This window comes from Embiotoca jacksoni, unplaced genomic scaffold (genome assembly GCF_022577435.1).
Source record: "Embiotoca jacksoni isolate LCO1_2020_lvr unplaced genomic scaffold, fEmbJac1.0.p SCAF_6, whole genome shotgun sequence".
Lineage (NCBI taxonomy): Eukaryota > Metazoa > Chordata > Actinopteri > Embiotocidae > Embiotoca > Embiotoca jacksoni.
The window spans coordinates 11295921-11313528 of NW_027185414.1; the positions used below are offsets into that span (position 1 = coordinate 11295921).

General features: G+C 41.4%; 1 protein-coding gene across 3 annotated transcripts; it reads left to right on the forward strand.

Moving 5' to 3' along the window:
• Nucleotides 1-361: 361 nt before the first annotated feature.
• Nucleotides 362-16439, forward strand: fam120b (family with sequence similarity 120 member B). Of its 3 annotated transcripts, none has more exons than XM_069174072.1 (15): nt 362-406; nt 788-925; nt 1718-1908; nt 2466-2599; nt 2739-2861; nt 3034-3225; nt 3583-3856; nt 3963-4146; nt 4423-4524; nt 6482-6654; nt 8375-8467; nt 11869-12075; nt 12286-12418; nt 16011-16209; nt 16346-16439. In XM_069174072.1, the coding sequence occupies exons 2-15, from the start codon at nt 790-792 to the stop codon at nt 16374-16376; spliced, it is 2172 nt and encodes a 723-aa protein (XP_069030173.1). In that variant the 5' UTR covers nt 362-406; nt 788-789; the 3' UTR covers nt 16377-16439. The 3 variants fall into 3 exon arrangements, with proteins under 3 accessions (XP_069030173.1, XP_069030175.1, XP_069030174.1); XM_069174074.1 differs by having other exon boundaries at nt 16023-16209; XM_069174073.1 differs by having other exon boundaries at nt 12289-12418.
• Nucleotides 16440-17608: the final 1169 nt, after the last annotated feature.

Here is a 17608-nt window from a genome sequence, read left to right on the forward strand (position 1 = left end):
CTAATAGGCTGTGACTCTTGAGAGGAACCCCCATTCTCCAGGGGAGCAATTAGCCCGCCTCTGATCTTGGCCTGGAGAGGTATTATGAGGAGGACTGAGCCCCTCAAAACCCACAGAGGTTCATTCTTATTCATGACACTTTGGGATGTTTATTTCAGCGTCAGTACTATGGCGGTCTATATTACATTTCATTTTTTTTTTTTTTTGGCCCTGCACAGTCTTTAACGTTTGTATGAATCACGCATATAATCTTAAAAAAAGCGACCTACTGATCTTGAACGGCCCCCACCGCCAAGCACGTGCGCTTTGTTTTGCAGCGTGATGACGCCACGCGTCGATCACAGGAAGTAATTCGAATTTACACAGAGGGAGCACAGCACGGACAAATGCTGCTCAAGATTTGAAAGTAAGTTTGTTTGTTTTTTTTGCCACGTGGAGCCATACTAGGGTTAATAGTATTTGCAAATATAACGTAGTATTACATGAGTTTGTTTGTAGGGACAGGAAACGCGTTTGCCTCGGAAATATATAAACGAGTTAAGCGTCTAGCGGCTAAGCTAACGTTTAGAAACCAGGTGTACGCTCACCCGACACTGAGGTGAATCATCTTCACCAGCTGCCACTGTGTGCTTGTCGTCCTGCAGCGATGACAGTTGACCTATTTATTAGTTAAAGAAACGGGAAATGACACCTTCAGTCCAATAGTTTGACATAATTCAACACAGACAGAGCCGAGATGTTTGCAGTAAATGTCTCTCTTTGTTTCTGTCTGTTTCTGTTTCTGCAGGAATGGGTGTGAAAGGTCTTCAGTCCTTTATGGAGCGCTGCTGTCCGCAAGCGTGTGTGACAGTGAACCTGAGGGAGATGGCCAGACGACATGCTGCCAACAGCCAGCAAGGCTTCACAACCACAGCGGACACCATCAGCTGAGTTTATTTCAGTGAAATAATGACGTTCGTAAATGAGCAAACAAATAAAAAGCAGTACATTTATCCACGTAGACCTTTCAAATGCGTGCATTGAAAACGATGACATAAAATCCTACAATAATATCAGGAAATGGCCAAACAAAAACGTAAAGAGAGAACAGGCAGATACAGTGTAAATGGAGATCTGCTTCACTGCTCCAGCAAATAATAAATAGTGTTTACACCTGCCCACATTGGTTTTTTTTCAGTTCATGTCAATGTCATGCAATATAATCACGTTACATCATGTTTGTACTCACAGGTGGATTCAGCTTCAAACTGTTGTGCTTTTCATAAAGTCACAAAGACACAAATTATGGGCTAATGACAGTATTGTGAATCATTTTGGAAATAAAAGACAAATACATGTAATAGAAATAAATGTTTTCTTAAGAACAATATAGTTTTGTTATATTCATAGTATAGTGTTAGCAGTGGCATTTAGTGGCTGTAGTCTAGTGGTAGGTACATGTAAGTCTTCTCTTTAACTGCAGGTCTTAACAATAGACGTAAAGTTTGTAAAGTCTGTAAATTAAAAAAGATAACACTTTACAAGCCCATAATTAGTAGATGTAAGCACTATAGAAATATTTATTTAATGATTTATAACAGAGTATAATGTAGTTGTATGAAGATATGGGGGCAGTTTAATGTTTATTAATGTAGAGTTAGTATTTACAGTTGTCTGCTTAGAGTGGGTTTGCATGCAGGCTTGCTCTCTGTTACATTTGTATTTCTCTATTTCGCAGGTCCAACACTTGTTGTGGACGGTATGGCCTGCCTGCGTCACTGGTACTCATGTAGGGACTGGGTGTGTGGGGGACAGTGGAAGGAGTACATTGATGTCCTGAAGAGCTGGGTGGAGGTGTTTACCTCCGCGGGCATCAGACTGGTCTTTTTCTTTGATGGAGTGGTGGAAGAGCAGAAAAGACCAGAGTGGGTGAGTAGGAAGAAAGATAGTTTTGTGTTGGTGAGTTTTACAGTCACTGAAATATTTATAAAGCAAATATTCATTTTGCACTGAATATTTTTTCTGAGTTTTGACAATTGTACACATTTCCCATTAAGCTAAATGGACTTACCTATAGCACTACACTAGATATTTTCATTAATAACTTAAGGAGTGTTACAAATGGAACTTCTTTATGGGAATATGGTCATGTTTAATTTTTGGTTTTCCTTTATAGCTCTTATGGTGTGTTCATGGTGTGTTTATGGAGACACAGCGCATGTTTTAGCTCATCAATCCAGCTTTTGTGAACCATCATTTGAAGAGTTAGACCATCATTCAGCTGGGGATGCCACTTGATATCCTCAGAAACATGGCTGATCTAACACCAGAGGCCGGGCTCGTTGTGCACTCCAATAACACAAAGGATTGTTGAGCCACACACAAACCATCTTGAGCTCCATTTGCGAGTGATTTACTCAACTGATTTTTCAAGTTTACCTGGTCTCCCCCTCCTGAATACAAACAATATCCTCTGCGGTCTACAGGTGAAGAGGAGACGCAGAGTGAACGGGGAGGTTTCTAAAATGTTTGGCTACATCAAGGAGCACGGAGAGCAGCCTGGCAGGGAGCTCTTCTGTCTGCCGTCTGGTCTCGCAACATTCACACCATTTGCTCTCAGGTCAGCATTGAACAGAAGGATGATGTGCTATCTATCTTGTTCAAAATATATACAGTGATCCCAAAGTTAATTATTGATTTAAGCGAGTACGTTTCCCCAGATTGGATTTAGTCGGTTATAGATCCTGTTGTTGTTGCAGGTCGATGGGCCAGCAAGTGTTTTGCACAGTGCGGGAGGCGGACTACGAGATTGCAAGTTACGCTCGTCAGCATGGCAGCATGGGCATTCTGGGGCAGGACTCAGACTTCATCATATATGACAGGTTTGTAAAAATGATCACGTTGTTACACTTGGATTTTAAAAGTAATTTAAAATGGCTGCAGAATGACTTAAAATGCTGAATGTGATAACAAACTCCCAGATGTTTGGGACTTAGTGTTTATGATAAATAAGGCTGTCTGATGTGATCATGTAGTTTAATCTTATCTCCAAAGTGCCCCCTACTTGTCTGTGGCAAAGCTGCGTATAAACAGCCTCACCACCGTCATGTACGACCGGCAGAGGCTCTGCCAAACCATTGGACTGCCTGTTACCCAGCTGCCACTGCTGGCCTGTCTCCTAGGTAATGATGTGGTGTCTGAGGAGCAGATGCAGCATATCAGGAACATTGCCATGGCAACATACAGGTATGTGTGGAGTTTTTCTCTCTATTGATGTTTACTGTGAATATAGCATTTGAATTTGCAGTGTTATCCTCTTCTAAATATATGCTGGCTTTGTTATTGACTAGATTTACCACATAGAGGCCACCCTTACATAATATTTAAAAGGAATTTCCATTGAGTTATTTTCAAAACCCTCCTTACTTCAAAGTTTTTGTCGTCTGACAAATTGTGATAACTGTACCCGTGTCTGAACATTAGCATGTTCAGTTTTGATGTTCTGAAACCAGATCCACATGACGTGCCGAACCGACACTTATCTTTTTTTGACATTTGCAAGTGAGCCAACATAGTTAAAGGTCTTTATTTTCTTGTTCTCAGGAAAAACCAGCCTGCTCCACACTCTGCTGCTCCTCAGGGCCAGGTGGTGCTAGCAGTGTCCCAGCTGGTGAGCTCTTTGTGGAACAGAGAGGAGGAAGAACCTGGACTCGTCCCACAGTCTCTGAATCTGTCCGCCCCTGACACAGAGGTCCTCCAGAAGGGGATTCGCTCCTATGTTTTACCAGGACAGAAAGGTCTTGAGCTGGGGGAGGACATTTCTGCACCTCCTTCTGCCTCTGCCTTTGAGACATATGTTAGTTCAGAAATATTAAAGGTATGTTGTGTATCACACACTGTCTGTGTATATGTACTGTGGAACTCCCTGCAGTCTTTAGTCTACCAGAATGGCTAAATATTTTTCACTGTGTGGTTTTCCACAGGCATGTAGAGAGAAGCACATAGCAGCAGAGGGTTTCATGGTTTACAATGTTGTGTGTGCGGGAGTCACTGAATGCAGCAACACACTGGAGGATGAGGAGGACGCTGAGCTGCTGCCTCAAGCCCTCGTCTACAAGCCCTGTAGACAACAGATCTACGGTCTGCTGCTGCTGCTCGGGCACGATGGTACGACAGTAAACACACAGGTTACACACACTGACATAAGCACACATGTATATATACACAACGTGAAAAAAATGCATGTGCAGAAAGACACATGAAAACGTACATCGGAGAGTTCACGGTATTACCCACTGTGCACACACACCTCATGAGAAATACATGTCCAGAAGTGGAGTTTGTATTGTTACTTTTTTGTGTTAAAATTGTGGTTGAAGAAATAATGACAAGAATGCTTTGAAGTCAATCTAAGAATAACTTGGACTTCTTCTGTGTTTTTAGGCAGCACTGTGGACCTTCCAGCAATCAGAGAATGGTTTGTCTTCCCTGGAAACCCTTTAAGGGAACCTGACATGGTCCAACCGGTCCCCGTCAGCCTCCCATGTACTGTCCCTGATCATTTTTTATACTTCACACTTTATGTCTGGGGACAGGTTAAGGCAAAATGGGATTTCAGTCTGCTTTTTTTTTTTTTTTTAAATACAAAGGTTTTCATAATCTAGCTCTACAGATTTTTTTCCCCTCACTTTTACAGAGCATCTGGAAAGTATTCACAGCGCTTAACTTTTTCCAGTTTTCAAGTTTAACATTTTTGCAAATCTATTAAAAATAAAGAACGAAAATATAACACGTACATAAGTATTCACAGCCTTTGCTCAATACTTTGTTGAAGCACCTTTGGCAACAATTATAGCCTCAAGTCTTTTTGAGTATGATGCTATAAGCTTGGCACCTATTCTTGGACAGTTTCTCCCATTCTTATTTGCAGGACCTCTCAAGCTCCATCAGGTTGGATGGGGAGCGTCGGTGCACAGCCATTTTCAGATCTCTCCAGAGATGTTCAATCGGGTTCAAGTCTGGGCTCTGGCTGGGCCACTCAAGGACATTCACAGAGTTGTCCCAAAGACACTCCTTTGTTATCTTGGCTGTGTGCTTCGGGTTGTTGTCCTGTTAGAAGATAAACCTTCACCCCAGTCTGAGGTCCAGAGCGCTCTGGAGCAGGTTTTCATCAAGGATGTCTCTGTACATTACTGCATTCATCTTTCCCTCCATCCTGACTAGTCTCCCAGTTCCTGCCGCTGAAAAACATCCCCACAGCATGAAGATGCCACCACCGTGCTTCACCGTAGAGATGGTATTGGCCACGTGATGAGCGGTGCCTGGTTTCCTCCAGACATGACGCTTGGCATTCAGGCCAAAGGGTTCAATCTTTGTTTCATCAGACCAGAGAATTTAGTTTCTCATGGTCTGACAGTCCTTCAGGTGCCTTTTGGTAAACTCCATGCGGGCTGTCATGTGCCTTTTACTGAGGAGTGGCTTTCATCTGGCCACTCTACCATACAGGCCTGCTTGGTGGAGTGCTGCAGAGATGGTTGTCCTTCTGGAAGGTTCTCCTCTCTTCACAGAACAACGTTGGAGCTCTGTCAGAGTGACCATCGGGTTCTTGGTCACCTCCCTGACTAAGGCACTTCTCCCCGATCGCTCAGTTTGGCCGGGCGGCCAACTCTAGGAAGAGTCCTGGTGGTTCCAAACTTCTTCCATTTACAGATGATGGAGGCCACTGTGCTCATTGGGACCTTCAATGCGTCAGAAATGTTTCTGTACCCTTCCCCAGATGTGTGCCTCGATACAATCCTGTCTCGGAGGTCTACAGACAATTTCTTGGATTTCATGGCTTGGTTTGTGCTCTGACATGCACTGTCCACTGTGGGACCTTATATAGACAGTGTGTGCCTTAACAAATCATGTCCAATCAACTGAATTTACCACAGATGGACTCCAATCAAGTTGTAGAAACATCTCAAGGATGATCAGTGGAAACAGGATGAACCTGAGCTCAATTTTGAGTGTCATGGCAAAGGCTGTGAATACTTATGTACATGTGATTTTTTTTTATTTTTTATTTTTAATAGATTTGCAAAAATTTTAAAATAACTTTTTTCACATCATTATGGGGTATTGTGTGTAGAATTTTGAGGAAAAAAATGAATTTAATCCATTTTGGAATAAGGCTGTAACATAACAAAATGTGGAAAAAGTGAAGCGCTGTGAATACTTTCTGGATGCACTGTACAATGATTCACAGATTGTGCCAGCGTGTCTTGGTTGGTTAACTTTGGAATATTCCAAATAAGCACAACACAAGTCGTGTGGTAATATATTTATTTTAAGATTTCCTTGGTACTATGCTTCCTCTGTAAATAAATTAGGTCTAGACTTCACCTCTTGGGCATCAGTGACCATCACAATGACTTTGAAGTATCGTCATGCTTAATACATTAATGACGTGTTTTTCTAATCCAAAATCCTACAGTATCTTTTCTTCTGTCTGAATTTGTAGGTGATCGACCCAGTCTGGACTTGTTATGGTTCAGCACTGGTCCTGAGGTTTCTGCTCTTCGCCTCACAGCCTTTCTTTCGATTTTTGAGTGCCTCAAGTTGTCAGAGCTGCACGGCGTTATTGACGACTCTCTGCTGGCGGCTCTTTGTCTCGTCACATACATTGTCCTACAGGTAGTGTCAGTTTCATAGTAAGGTAATAAAAACACAGCCAGAATAATTTTTATTTGGTTAACAAAAGTTAATTGACGATAAAAAGGAGGAAATGTGTTGTTTAACTAGAAGATTTATGCAGGCAGTCTGATGATTTCATTCTTAGACATATTCGGTAATGTCTCAAGATTTATTTAAATCAATCCCAAATGGCAAATTTAATTTAGTTTCTTTTTAATTGAAACACAGGTAAGTGATTTTCTCTGCTGTTATACATGTTTTTATCCTCTCCCGCGATCTTATCTTGAGTCTCATGTTGGGTTTTCCAGTTATAGAAAACATGAAAACATCATTATTGACAGGTCCTTTGAAAATGATGACGTCTTCTCTGTGGTTGATTGGTCTCTTTTGGTTTTCATTGGTCAGGCTGCGTGTTTGGCTTTGGCTCCAAAGAACAAGTTAAGCTGTGAAATGAATGGGTCGTATAGCTACACCTTGTGATTTATGTAAACAGAAAATGAAAGACCAAATATATTTGGTGACAATTAAACATAGCAGTGAGCTTTTGATTTGGGATTTACATCTATGACACATACACAACAATTATTCTGCTCTTTTGTCAACATGTGATGTGAAGTTAAACATCGCTTGTTGACTCTGTTCCGTGTTGTTTTGTCGTGGCTTGATTGTAGCCATTGTCACCCAATGGGAGCCCAGGTTAGCCACAGACACTGGTCTTTGTAACTCCATCTCTTACGTCAACAACAGGTCTGATAACCATCCAGAGGCTTTGAATATATCAAGAGTAAATTCTTAATTCACCTCAGTGATCTTATGTCCTCATATTGGTTGTTTAAACTCCATAAATCGGAGCTGTTTGTGATCCTGTTGTAATGCCTTGCGACTACTTTTCAAAGTCTGTGAAAGAAGCAGAGATTTGTGCTCTTGGTTTGTGCGTTTTGCATTGACGTCATGTGATTGAGCTTTAACACAACAGAGATCACATCACCTGGATAAAGGATAAAGGTTCGTGCGTCACGTAAGAGAAGAAAACATATATTATGCTGCAGTTTAATTAATTAACTCTGCAGCAAACACTGTTAAATGATTCTTAAATGCCGCCATACAAAGTTGCTTTTTCAAAGAATTTAAACATCTTGAGTTTTCAAACGGTGCTCGTGAAATTTGAGTTCTGTCTTATAATGTTTCAAAATAATGCCTAAATTCAGTGGTTGTTGTTTGCCACACTTTATATGAGATTCATTGTGTTTAACTTGTAGCATTTGATCTTTTTCACATATTCACATAATTTTACCAGCTCAAACAGACGCAGCTGAACTCTTTGAGACACAAAGATCGTCTGGTATCCTTCCAGACTGATGCAGGTTTGTAGTCAAACAGATGGGCGGGTCAGTAGCAGCCAGTGATTAAATGGAATGATGGACCACCAGACATACAGGGAAGCAGCTTGTTAGATGGACCTTTAGACGGCCTGCCAGACAATAGTAGCTTTTGTCTGATCACTGCTACATTCACATTCCCTCCTCACTCTTTTATTTAAATAACTCAAGGGTTTGTTTGTTTTGCCCATACAACTGGGCAGCCTTGTTTGGGCCGTCAGCATTGTTTCTTTTTCTGTTGAAATGTTGCAGTGAGCAGACAAAACAAACTGACCCACACAGGGACGTGATCGAATTGGCTAACCGTATATTTTCCATTGTGTGTGTGTGTATGTTTTCAGGTTCAAACTTTGTCTCAGGAGGACGTGGATGCTTACCTGAGTCAGGCTGTGTGTCTGAGACTAAAATCCCCTGAGGAGCTCCAGCAGATCGAGGTCTGTCACAGCCACCAACGCACACACACACACACACACACACACACACACACACACACACACACACACACACACACACACACACACACACACACACACACACACACTCTCTCAAACACACACACACACACACGCGATATTAAAGCCCATTGTTTCTCATTGTTCGTAAAAAATGTGATTCTGAATTTCACCCTCACTTTCTGTCACCATAAATCCAAACATTTCTGTGTTTCCTGGTGCGAGGAGACAGTGTTCAATGACGTTGACAGTAAACAAAGCCCTCTTGTGGTAAACAAAGCTCTGAAAACTTTTCCATTAATAGAAAGTGAAGAGAAAGAGGAGAGAAAACACAAATGAGCTGCTGATTGACAGTGTGTCCAAGGAAATGCAAAACAATAACAAAAACAGAAACAGTTATGACAAATAGCAGTGTGGTTATGTTGCAAATGGAAATTTTGAACTATGGATTTTTTCAAAAGTCTTTAAAGTTGAAAATAAACACGTTTATTCCGATTTTCATTTTCTCTTTTGTAGTTAAATATTTAAAATGTTTTAAACTTTCTGTAGCTGATGATTTTATATTTTTAATTATTCTGGTATCATTTGTTGAGTCTAGAAAAACTAAAACTCTGTGAATAATTTGGTAGAACATGAAAGGTATTAATGAATGAATGACACATTTTTAGGTTAGTAATGTCGATAAATATGAATGATCCTCAGCTGAAGTTTGAATCAGAAGTGTATTTAAAGTCATCGAGGCAGCAGTCATACTACTGTCTTCTCACATCTCTTCAGGGAGCTCGGTGGATGTGAGTTCTCACAGATCTGAGCATCCGAAAGTCACCAGTGCTTTTCCATTCTCTGGGAAAACGGCTGTTGTGTTTGCTGCCTTTTTGTAGCCCCATTTATTTTTACTGCTTAATTACCATACTTATGTCTAGTAATTTGTATTTTTGCTGCTTGTCTGTTTTCTACACAATAATTAGGGCTGGGCGTTGATTTGAATATGCTGTCTGGGAGAGATGCAGAGCTGCAGGAGGGGTTTTAACTGAGTGGCTAGTGTATGGATTAAATACACAAACACACACACACACACACACACACACACACACACACACACACACACACACTCTCCTTACATGTACAGTGTATATACTGATATGCAGACGGACAAATGGTAAAATATTGATTGTGTGTGGTTTTGCATTTGCACATTCACATCTGTGTGTGTTTGTGTGTGTGTATGTATTTAATCCATACAGATCCATACAGCAAGTTTGTCTACTCACATTACAACTTGAAAATCTTCCTCTGTATTTTATTACAACAAACCATATAAGATGTTAATTTATTAGAGAATAATGTGTGTGTTTGAGAAAATGAGTCACTCAATGTGTGTGTGTGTGTGTGTGTGTGTGTGTGTGTGTGTGTGTGTGTGTGTGTGTGTGTGTGTGTGTGTGTTTAGGGGAAAGGGGCTGTGAGTGGGTTTTGGGATGCGTCGGTTTTGTTGCAACATTCCTCCCCATGGGACTATGATTTGTGTGTGTGTGTGTGTGTGTGTGTGTGTGTGTGTGAGAGAGAGAGAGAGAGAGAGAGAGAGACGGAGAATATGCTGGCGACAGTCGCCTGTCTGTCCTGGCTGACGCTCACCACATGGAGCTATTTACACCACACACACTCCACCCCACTGGACACACACACACACACACACACACACACACACACACACACACACACACACACACACACACACACACACACACACACACACTTCTGTCTTTGTCTCCCTCCTGTTTTGTGTTCTCATGTTCTTCCACTTTCTACACTCGACCACTTTCTCTTTTTCTGTCTCTCTTCATGTTGCTTTTTTTTCTCCCTCTTTCTTTGTGTGTTTGTGTGTGCCGTCAGGCTTTTGTGTCTCTGTCCAGTGGTTCCTTGTTTTCAGAAGGTGAAGCTGTGTTTGACTGGAAGCAGGTGGCAGACAGGGCTGTGTGCGTGCATGTGTGTGTGTGGGCGCGCGCTTTTGTGTGTGTGTGTGTGTGTGTGTGTGTGTGTGTGTGTGTAATCACTGTTATCAGTGCTATCTGCCAGAGGGCAGCTGAGAGCACACACACACACACGCACACACACACATCTGCCTGCTGTTACCGGCTGCTGTCGTTACAGTCAGCTTGTTCTCTGCGTCTTTATCATCCTCTTACTCTCTATTGTCCTTCTCTATTTAGTTTTTCTCTCAGTAGCACAAATAGTTTGTATCTAATGTTGTCTCTATATTAAAAGTAATCAATAAGTTTAGACATCTTAATTTTTTATAAAATTTTGAGTTTCATAATGTTAATTGCATTTTTTATTTGTTGATTGGACTGCTTTGCTTTTTAAAATAATACAATAACTTGTATTTTATATTTAGATAGATATAAAGTACACTTAGTTTCCGTCCCATTTATTTCCCTGTGCCTCATTGTTGACATAAAGCATTTAAATTCATACAAAGGCAACGTAATGTCTTGCTTTACTTTGTAATTAAATTAAGTCAAAGTAATCAAATACGTTTCACCACCACTTACAATCATCCCAATTCTTTTGGCCACAAATAGACAGATAAATGTACAGATACAGAGATCCTCACTGTTGAGCGAGGGGAACCGGGGTCGAGTAACAGTGAAGTGGGTGGTCTGAGTTGTATTTCATCATGTGATTTATGTGTCAGGGCTGAGCAGATAAGATTGTGCAAATTGGGGTTGGGAAACACTAATTATTTTAGCAACTGTGAGGGAAATGTTCAGGAATTTGTTTTCAGGGTGGTGACACCAAGGTTAAAGAAACAGATGGCTCTTTACAGCAGGACTCTTCAAAGATGCTGCAGTGCAGGAGGATATTTGTGGAGTGAAGATTAAAGTTGGCATTGATGCATCAAGTAATGCCACGGCTTGTCATGATGATATTGTTAATCAGTCAAAGATGAATGAGTCAACGTCAAACGTAGCAATGATACAGCAAATCTGCTGAGTGTGACATTTAGATGTGGCTGAAAGCTCAGACAGACAGTAAGCAGATTTAAGATGTTAAGTTAAGATTTTTTTGTCAAATGAAGATTTGGTAATAATCAGAGATTTATCAATTACATAAGTGAATGAAACAGCAAAGTCTCTCTACATGGACTATTGAGTAATCGGCTGTGTGGTTGGTTGTTGTGGGAAACTGAAGACCTGTTCTTCGGTTTGTAAAACTTGAGCTGAAAAAAATATTTCCACGCGTGTGATCTGCTGGCACCAAACCTCCCGACTGTGTTATCTATCTTTACGCTTGGTGTCAGAACATACAGCAAAATATCGAACGTCACGATAAAGGTGATCTACCAAACATACCAAATATACAACCATCTCTTTCTTTCTTCTCAGCTGCCTCTCCTCTCCAGTCGTGCCGTGCAGCTGGGATCTCTGTACGTCCGAGGACTGAGCCACCTGCTGGGTGCAAACACTGCCAGCGGCTGCCCGCTGCCCAGCGCGGCCCTGATGCCTTGGCACAGCTTCGACGGACGGCTGTTCCACTCAAAGTACCTGCTGGCACACAGCGGCACCGAGACAACCAAGCTGCTGGACAGCGACGTGAGTGGAGACACAACAAAAAGGGGAAAGTGTGCGTGTGTGCGTGTGTCAAGATTTTCAGGAGAAAAAAAAAAAGGGACTGCTTGTATGTTTTTGTTTTTACCGTGTATGATCAGTATCATTTTGAGTCTAATCATACACATTAGACTATGGATGCAGTCTAATGTGTGTTGTAGTCTAATGTGTGTTGTCGTCTGCCTCTCTCCCCAGCAGTCCTGCCTCTCTCTGTTTCTGCAGCTGAGGGTGAAACTTACAGAAATCTGCAGGAAGAGAGGCAGAATCCTGCCGTCCAGACCCAACGCACCACAGCAAAGGCCTAAAACAACACGACACAGACACACAGGTGAGTCACTGACTGATCCCTCTTTTTAGTTATGGGCCACCTTCCTACCACTTTAGGTACCTGCTTACAGGAGATCTTTCCACTTGGCTGAAAGTTTTTCATCATCAGCTCACGTCAGAGCGATCACCAGTGCTGTCTGTCATCTGTCAACTGCTGTGAATAAAGACCTTGCTGTATTTATCCAAAACAACCAAAGAGTAACAGTTTCCTTCAGACTAAATAAAAAACACAAGAATGGTCATTATGCATGGTAAAAGTATTTCAAGTGTCTTTTGAAATCTTCGCATATGCAACACTTTTAAATTAATCTTGGTTCATTTTAACCACAAAATGAACAAGTGCAGTTGTTTTGAATACTTGTTCTAGATTTGTTGACATGTTGACTGTTTTTTAAGTGATTTAATGCCTTTTATATTTCCGTCTTTTCTTAGTCTTACTCAACATTCACTCTGTGAAGCTATTGTTTGCGTGAAGTATAATAATGCTGCCATTTGGGCAAGGACTCTGGAAAAAAAAGTTTTGATTTTGAGACCTTCAGGATCAGAGAGAGAAAAATGTTTTGACCTGAATTAAGAAATGTTATAGTGTTTCCAGGGTGCCCTGGTTAGCATATAACCACAATGGGCTCAGTACAATGCTGCGGACCTTTGTTGACTGCCAAAGCCGTATTTTTCTACTTGTGATTCCTGTCTGTATTTACTCTGTAACCTTTCCAATAAGAAGGCAGAAAAGCCTTAAAAGAGATGTCATAATGTCTCTATCATTTGTAATGCTTCAGTTTAATTTTTATAGTCTGAGTTAATCAACGTCCAAAGTACAGCGAACCAAAGAGGTCATCGAAATCGCAGCTCACATAAAAAACGGATGAAAATATTCCTGGAGCCAAACTGAGACGCCTCATTTTAATCTGACAGTTGATCTGCGGTTGTAGTTCTCTGGGCCCCTCACAGAACCACATTACCCAGAGGGCCGTGCTGTAACGAGCTCCATGTGTGCTGCGGCCTTAATGCATACCGCCGTGTGTGTGCACACACTCACGCTCACATGCACGCTTGGATCCAAGACTTGCTTTGTCAGTGCACTAGTAATAGTAGGTTTCTGTTTATAGGCTGGGAGAGCTCTATTTTAAGACACACAACAAGACTAACTGATTACAGACTCCTCTCGGCTGCCTCTCCCCTCTTACGGCTCCCCTTCCCCTCAGTTGTTCCCCTCAGTTGTTCCCCTCTCTTTCTTCCTTTTATTTCTCTCTTCTCTCTTTGTCCTCTCTCTGCTTCTTTTTCTAATCTCTCCCTGTAATTCTCACTCTTGTGCTTTTGAGTACTTCTCACTCTCCAATAATCTTTCTTGCTTGTCAGTTACAGTTCTTGAGACAGATTTACCTTCTTACACACCTACTGGTTTGTTTTGTTTATGTGTTCTGTCTCTATATGATGGACTTTGCTGCCCTGCGCATTAGAGTAGGCTTTAGGCCAAGTTGAGCTCTCTGTTGGCACAAAACTCGTCTGTAGTTTACAGACTCCATCCTGCTCGGTGGTCAATCACACAAGAAGACTCAGCAGCAGCTTATGAAATGTGAACCCGTAGTTTCTGTTCAACCCTGTGAATTATAAACCTTTTTTCTCTGCGTGCCATGTTGGCGCAGAGTTTCCGATTTGCGCCGAACTGTCTGCTTTTTGCCCAAGTCAACCCTTGTGGGTCTCACGAGGATGTTTCTGGTTTTACAGATGGAAGGTTATACACTCTTTATACCTCAGTGTTTCATTTCTGGCAGACGCAGACACCAATCATTACTACAAAACTATGGGGAAATGAAGAGTGTGTGTGAGAGACGGAGAGAGAGAGAGAGTGTGTGTGTGTGCGTGAGAGAAGTGGTGGCGCTATGTGGTATCGTTGAGGACCCGGTTTGGTTTTTGTTTGGAATCAGGCCTGATGTTTAGTCTCCTCAGCAAATATCTCCTCTGCCCGCCTGCCCTCGCAATTACACTCCGACAGTGAATCCAGTATAGCTGCTCACCCACATCTCTTCAGTTTATTTCAGTCCAAAAAGACACGATGTAAATGAAAACAACCTCTAGCTCTACAAGGCTCTTTCCGGTGTGCATCTTTCTCTGAGGCTGAGGGGAGTGACGTACCTCTCATCTCTACTCCAATCTGTCCTATGATTTTGAATTGTCATGAGCTCACATTTAACTCTCTCATGGACATGATATATCCAGCCTAATCTCTAATCACAAACCCTAATTATCTCCCTCTTTCGGTTTTACTCCGAATCTCAATCTGAGAAAACTTTACAAAAGACAACAACCACAGAAGTAGACCCGTAAAACGTTTTGGTGCTTGTGGCTTCACTGACACATCGTAGCATGCTGGCATGTGCTTTTTTCCTGCACTTTCGCAATCAGGCAGCGAATGGAAGTTTGGATGGTGGCCTGATTTAGCCGAGCAAGCTACAACTCTCTTTTGGTGAAGCCTGAAGATGTTCTATTTTGAGCACTTTGTAATTGGCTTAAAATCACATGCCACATCTGACAGAGTTCCTGAAGTGAGAAGTCTGTCGCAACCTTTTCTGAATACTTGAAGAGTTTAAAAGCAGTTCAACAGGCATCAGGAAACATTCAGCTTTTTCCTGCCAGTTAATCAATTTTATAAACAATAGTTGAGCAAACGTCTTTCACAGCCATCAGTACAAAATAAACCTCTTCCTTCTCAAATGTTTTTTGATTCGTTAGATGACAAGAAACATGAAACTTTATTCTTTCTTTGAACGATTCGGCTTTCAACGCTGTCAGACTTGTCGAGTGTGTGTGTCCTCTGATAAAACTTTTTTGGATGATTGCGGACAGATTTGAAAGGCAAAACAGGAATGCGTGTGAGCGTTTGACAGGGAAACAATTGTTGTTACTTTTAGCACAAAGAGGAGCATTTAAGATGTACGCAGATAGCTAAATTTAAAAAAAAAAAAAAACATTCAATCTTAATGTATTGCTCCCATCAAAGTCCATTTCTTGATCTTTTACAGAATAAACAGTGAAGGCGAGTGTGTTAACAAACAAACTAACACGTTATGGACTGCATACACAATGTAAGAAACAACACTAAAGCTTGGCAGAAGTTATCTTTGAAGCAAAGTTAAAGCAGCTAAAATCTTTGTGTATAATAACAGGGAAATGTAAAATGTGGCTCACAATGATGAGTTTATAGAGACTCATCAGATGACTGAAGCTTTACATCTTTCAGTTTGCTCTACTCTCGAATCGCTCATCAGCACCGATGCTGGCCTTGATTTTCCAAACTTTGTTAATGAAGGTTTTTATGACTAAACGAGCTCCACATTAGAGTAAATATTTGAAACTTCAATAACTCAGGTAACTGCTTCATCAGGATCCCGTGGATATTGTTAACTCAGACCTGACATCACTTTTTTTCCCCCATTAGAGCCCAGTGCACTTAAATCAGTGATACAATCGCAGACAATAGAAATCGAAGACTGCATGTACGATCCCATCGCTAAGAGTCTAAAGCTGTTTGATAAAATGTGCTTTCATTTTTGAATGTTTGCTTCAGCCTCAGCTTCATTTCTCACGCTCAGGTTGGTCTCCAGGTGGTGGTGAGGCCTGGAGGGGAAGAAGAGACGAAGCGGGAGGCCATCGACATGAACGTGGATGGAGGGAGAGAGGAGACGAAAGAAGAAACCAAAGTGAATATGAAAACAGAAAACAGAGCCAGCCTCCGAAACAGTCCAGCGGTCGATCGTATAACAACAGAGGGAGATACCAACTGGCTCCCAGGTAACACCAGTATGACACAAAAAATGTACCTGGACTTTTCTCTTCTTCTCTAATGTCTCCTCTCCTCTCCTCTCCTCTCCTCTCCTCTCCTCTCCTCTCCTCTCCTCTCCTCTCGTCTCCTCTCGTCTCGTCTCAGCTGGTCGCTGCCTCCTGCTCCAGGAACATAACTCCACCCTGAACACCGAGGAGAGGAGTAAAGGATTAGAGGGGAGGACAGAGGGAGTTAAGAGGATGGAGAGTCGTGATGAAAGGAGAGAAGGAATCAAATTTCTCTGAACAAACCGATTAGTGAATGACCCTCAGGAATGTTTGTCCAAAGGATGCGGTAGGTAGAGAAATGGGGATTAAGAGGAGGCAGAATGAGGAGATTAGGAATACATTTGATTTGTCAGTTCAGCCTGAATTAGTCTGTCTGTGCTTCTCAAAATAATCCTGTGGAGAAGTCAATCACCGGCCTCTGCTTTATCTCAAGACAACTTATCTGATTAGTGTGACAGAAAAAACAGTATGAAGGAGAAGTCATCATACAAACACAAAGTGAGCCAAACACAAGCCTGTTTCTGTCTCTTATCTCTGATAGTAAAAGGGCAAATATCTTAAAAGCTGTGTGTATTCAGTGGCATAATCCTTTTAAAGGCACTGGTTTAAGTAGAGAAGTGATTCTGGAATCAAATATCAAATGAAATAGAACATCAGTTCCACAGGTTCAAACACTTATACAATCAGATACCATTTATCATGTGTCAAAAACAAAAAGTGAGGCCACCAAAGTTGATGCTTTTTCAGACATACAACACCATTAGCTGTCTGATATAGATACTAATGGAAGAAGGTGTATCATTTTTACATTTGCTTTTTCACTCTGAATATAAATTGTCTTTAAACTAGGCACTACACTACTCTTATCCTACAGCTCCAAAAATCTTTCATTATATCTTATTATAAGATTATTATAAGACAGGGAATCAGTGAATAAGGCCTGAGTCAAGTGAGCATGAATATAATATCTGTTGTAAAGATCCCCAGAAGCATCACTGTGTTGTAACAAAGCTGACCTGTTGTTTTTGGTGCTTTTTTTCACCACTCTGTAATAGCTGTAATTATTTTCACACTTAGCGAGGATACCATTTGAATTTAGTGTGTGGGGATCAAATTACATTTGTGCATATGTGTGTTTGTTTATTAGGTGGGTTGATGAGGAATGTGTGGTGTGTATATTCTTCTTGTATCACTGTAAACATTGTAAAATATACGAGAAAATAAATAGATTCTCTCATTCCTCTTGTGTGTGTGTGTGTGTGTGTGTGTGTGTGTGTGTGTGTGTGTGTGTGTGTGTGTGTGTGTGTGTAAACAAATGGAGTGGAATCAGCTTGTTGACACGATGGTGAGACTGTGTTTC

What these genes read in the sequence shown, in the direction of transcription:
- fam120b (XM_069174072.1), top strand. Translation starts at nt 790, where the DNA reads ATGGGTGTGAAAGGTCTTCAGTCCTTTATGGAGCGCTGCTGTCCGCAA. An exon ending in AACCACAGCGGACACCATCA is followed by an intron (nt 926 to 1,717) that starts GCTGAGTTTATT and finishes TCTATTTCGCAG; the next exon opens with GTCCAACACTTGTTGTGGAC. An exon ending in AGCAGAAAAGACCAGAGTGG is followed by an intron (nt 1,909 to 2,465) that starts GTGAGTAGGAAG and finishes TGCGGTCTACAG; the next exon opens with GTGAAGAGGAGACGCAGAGT.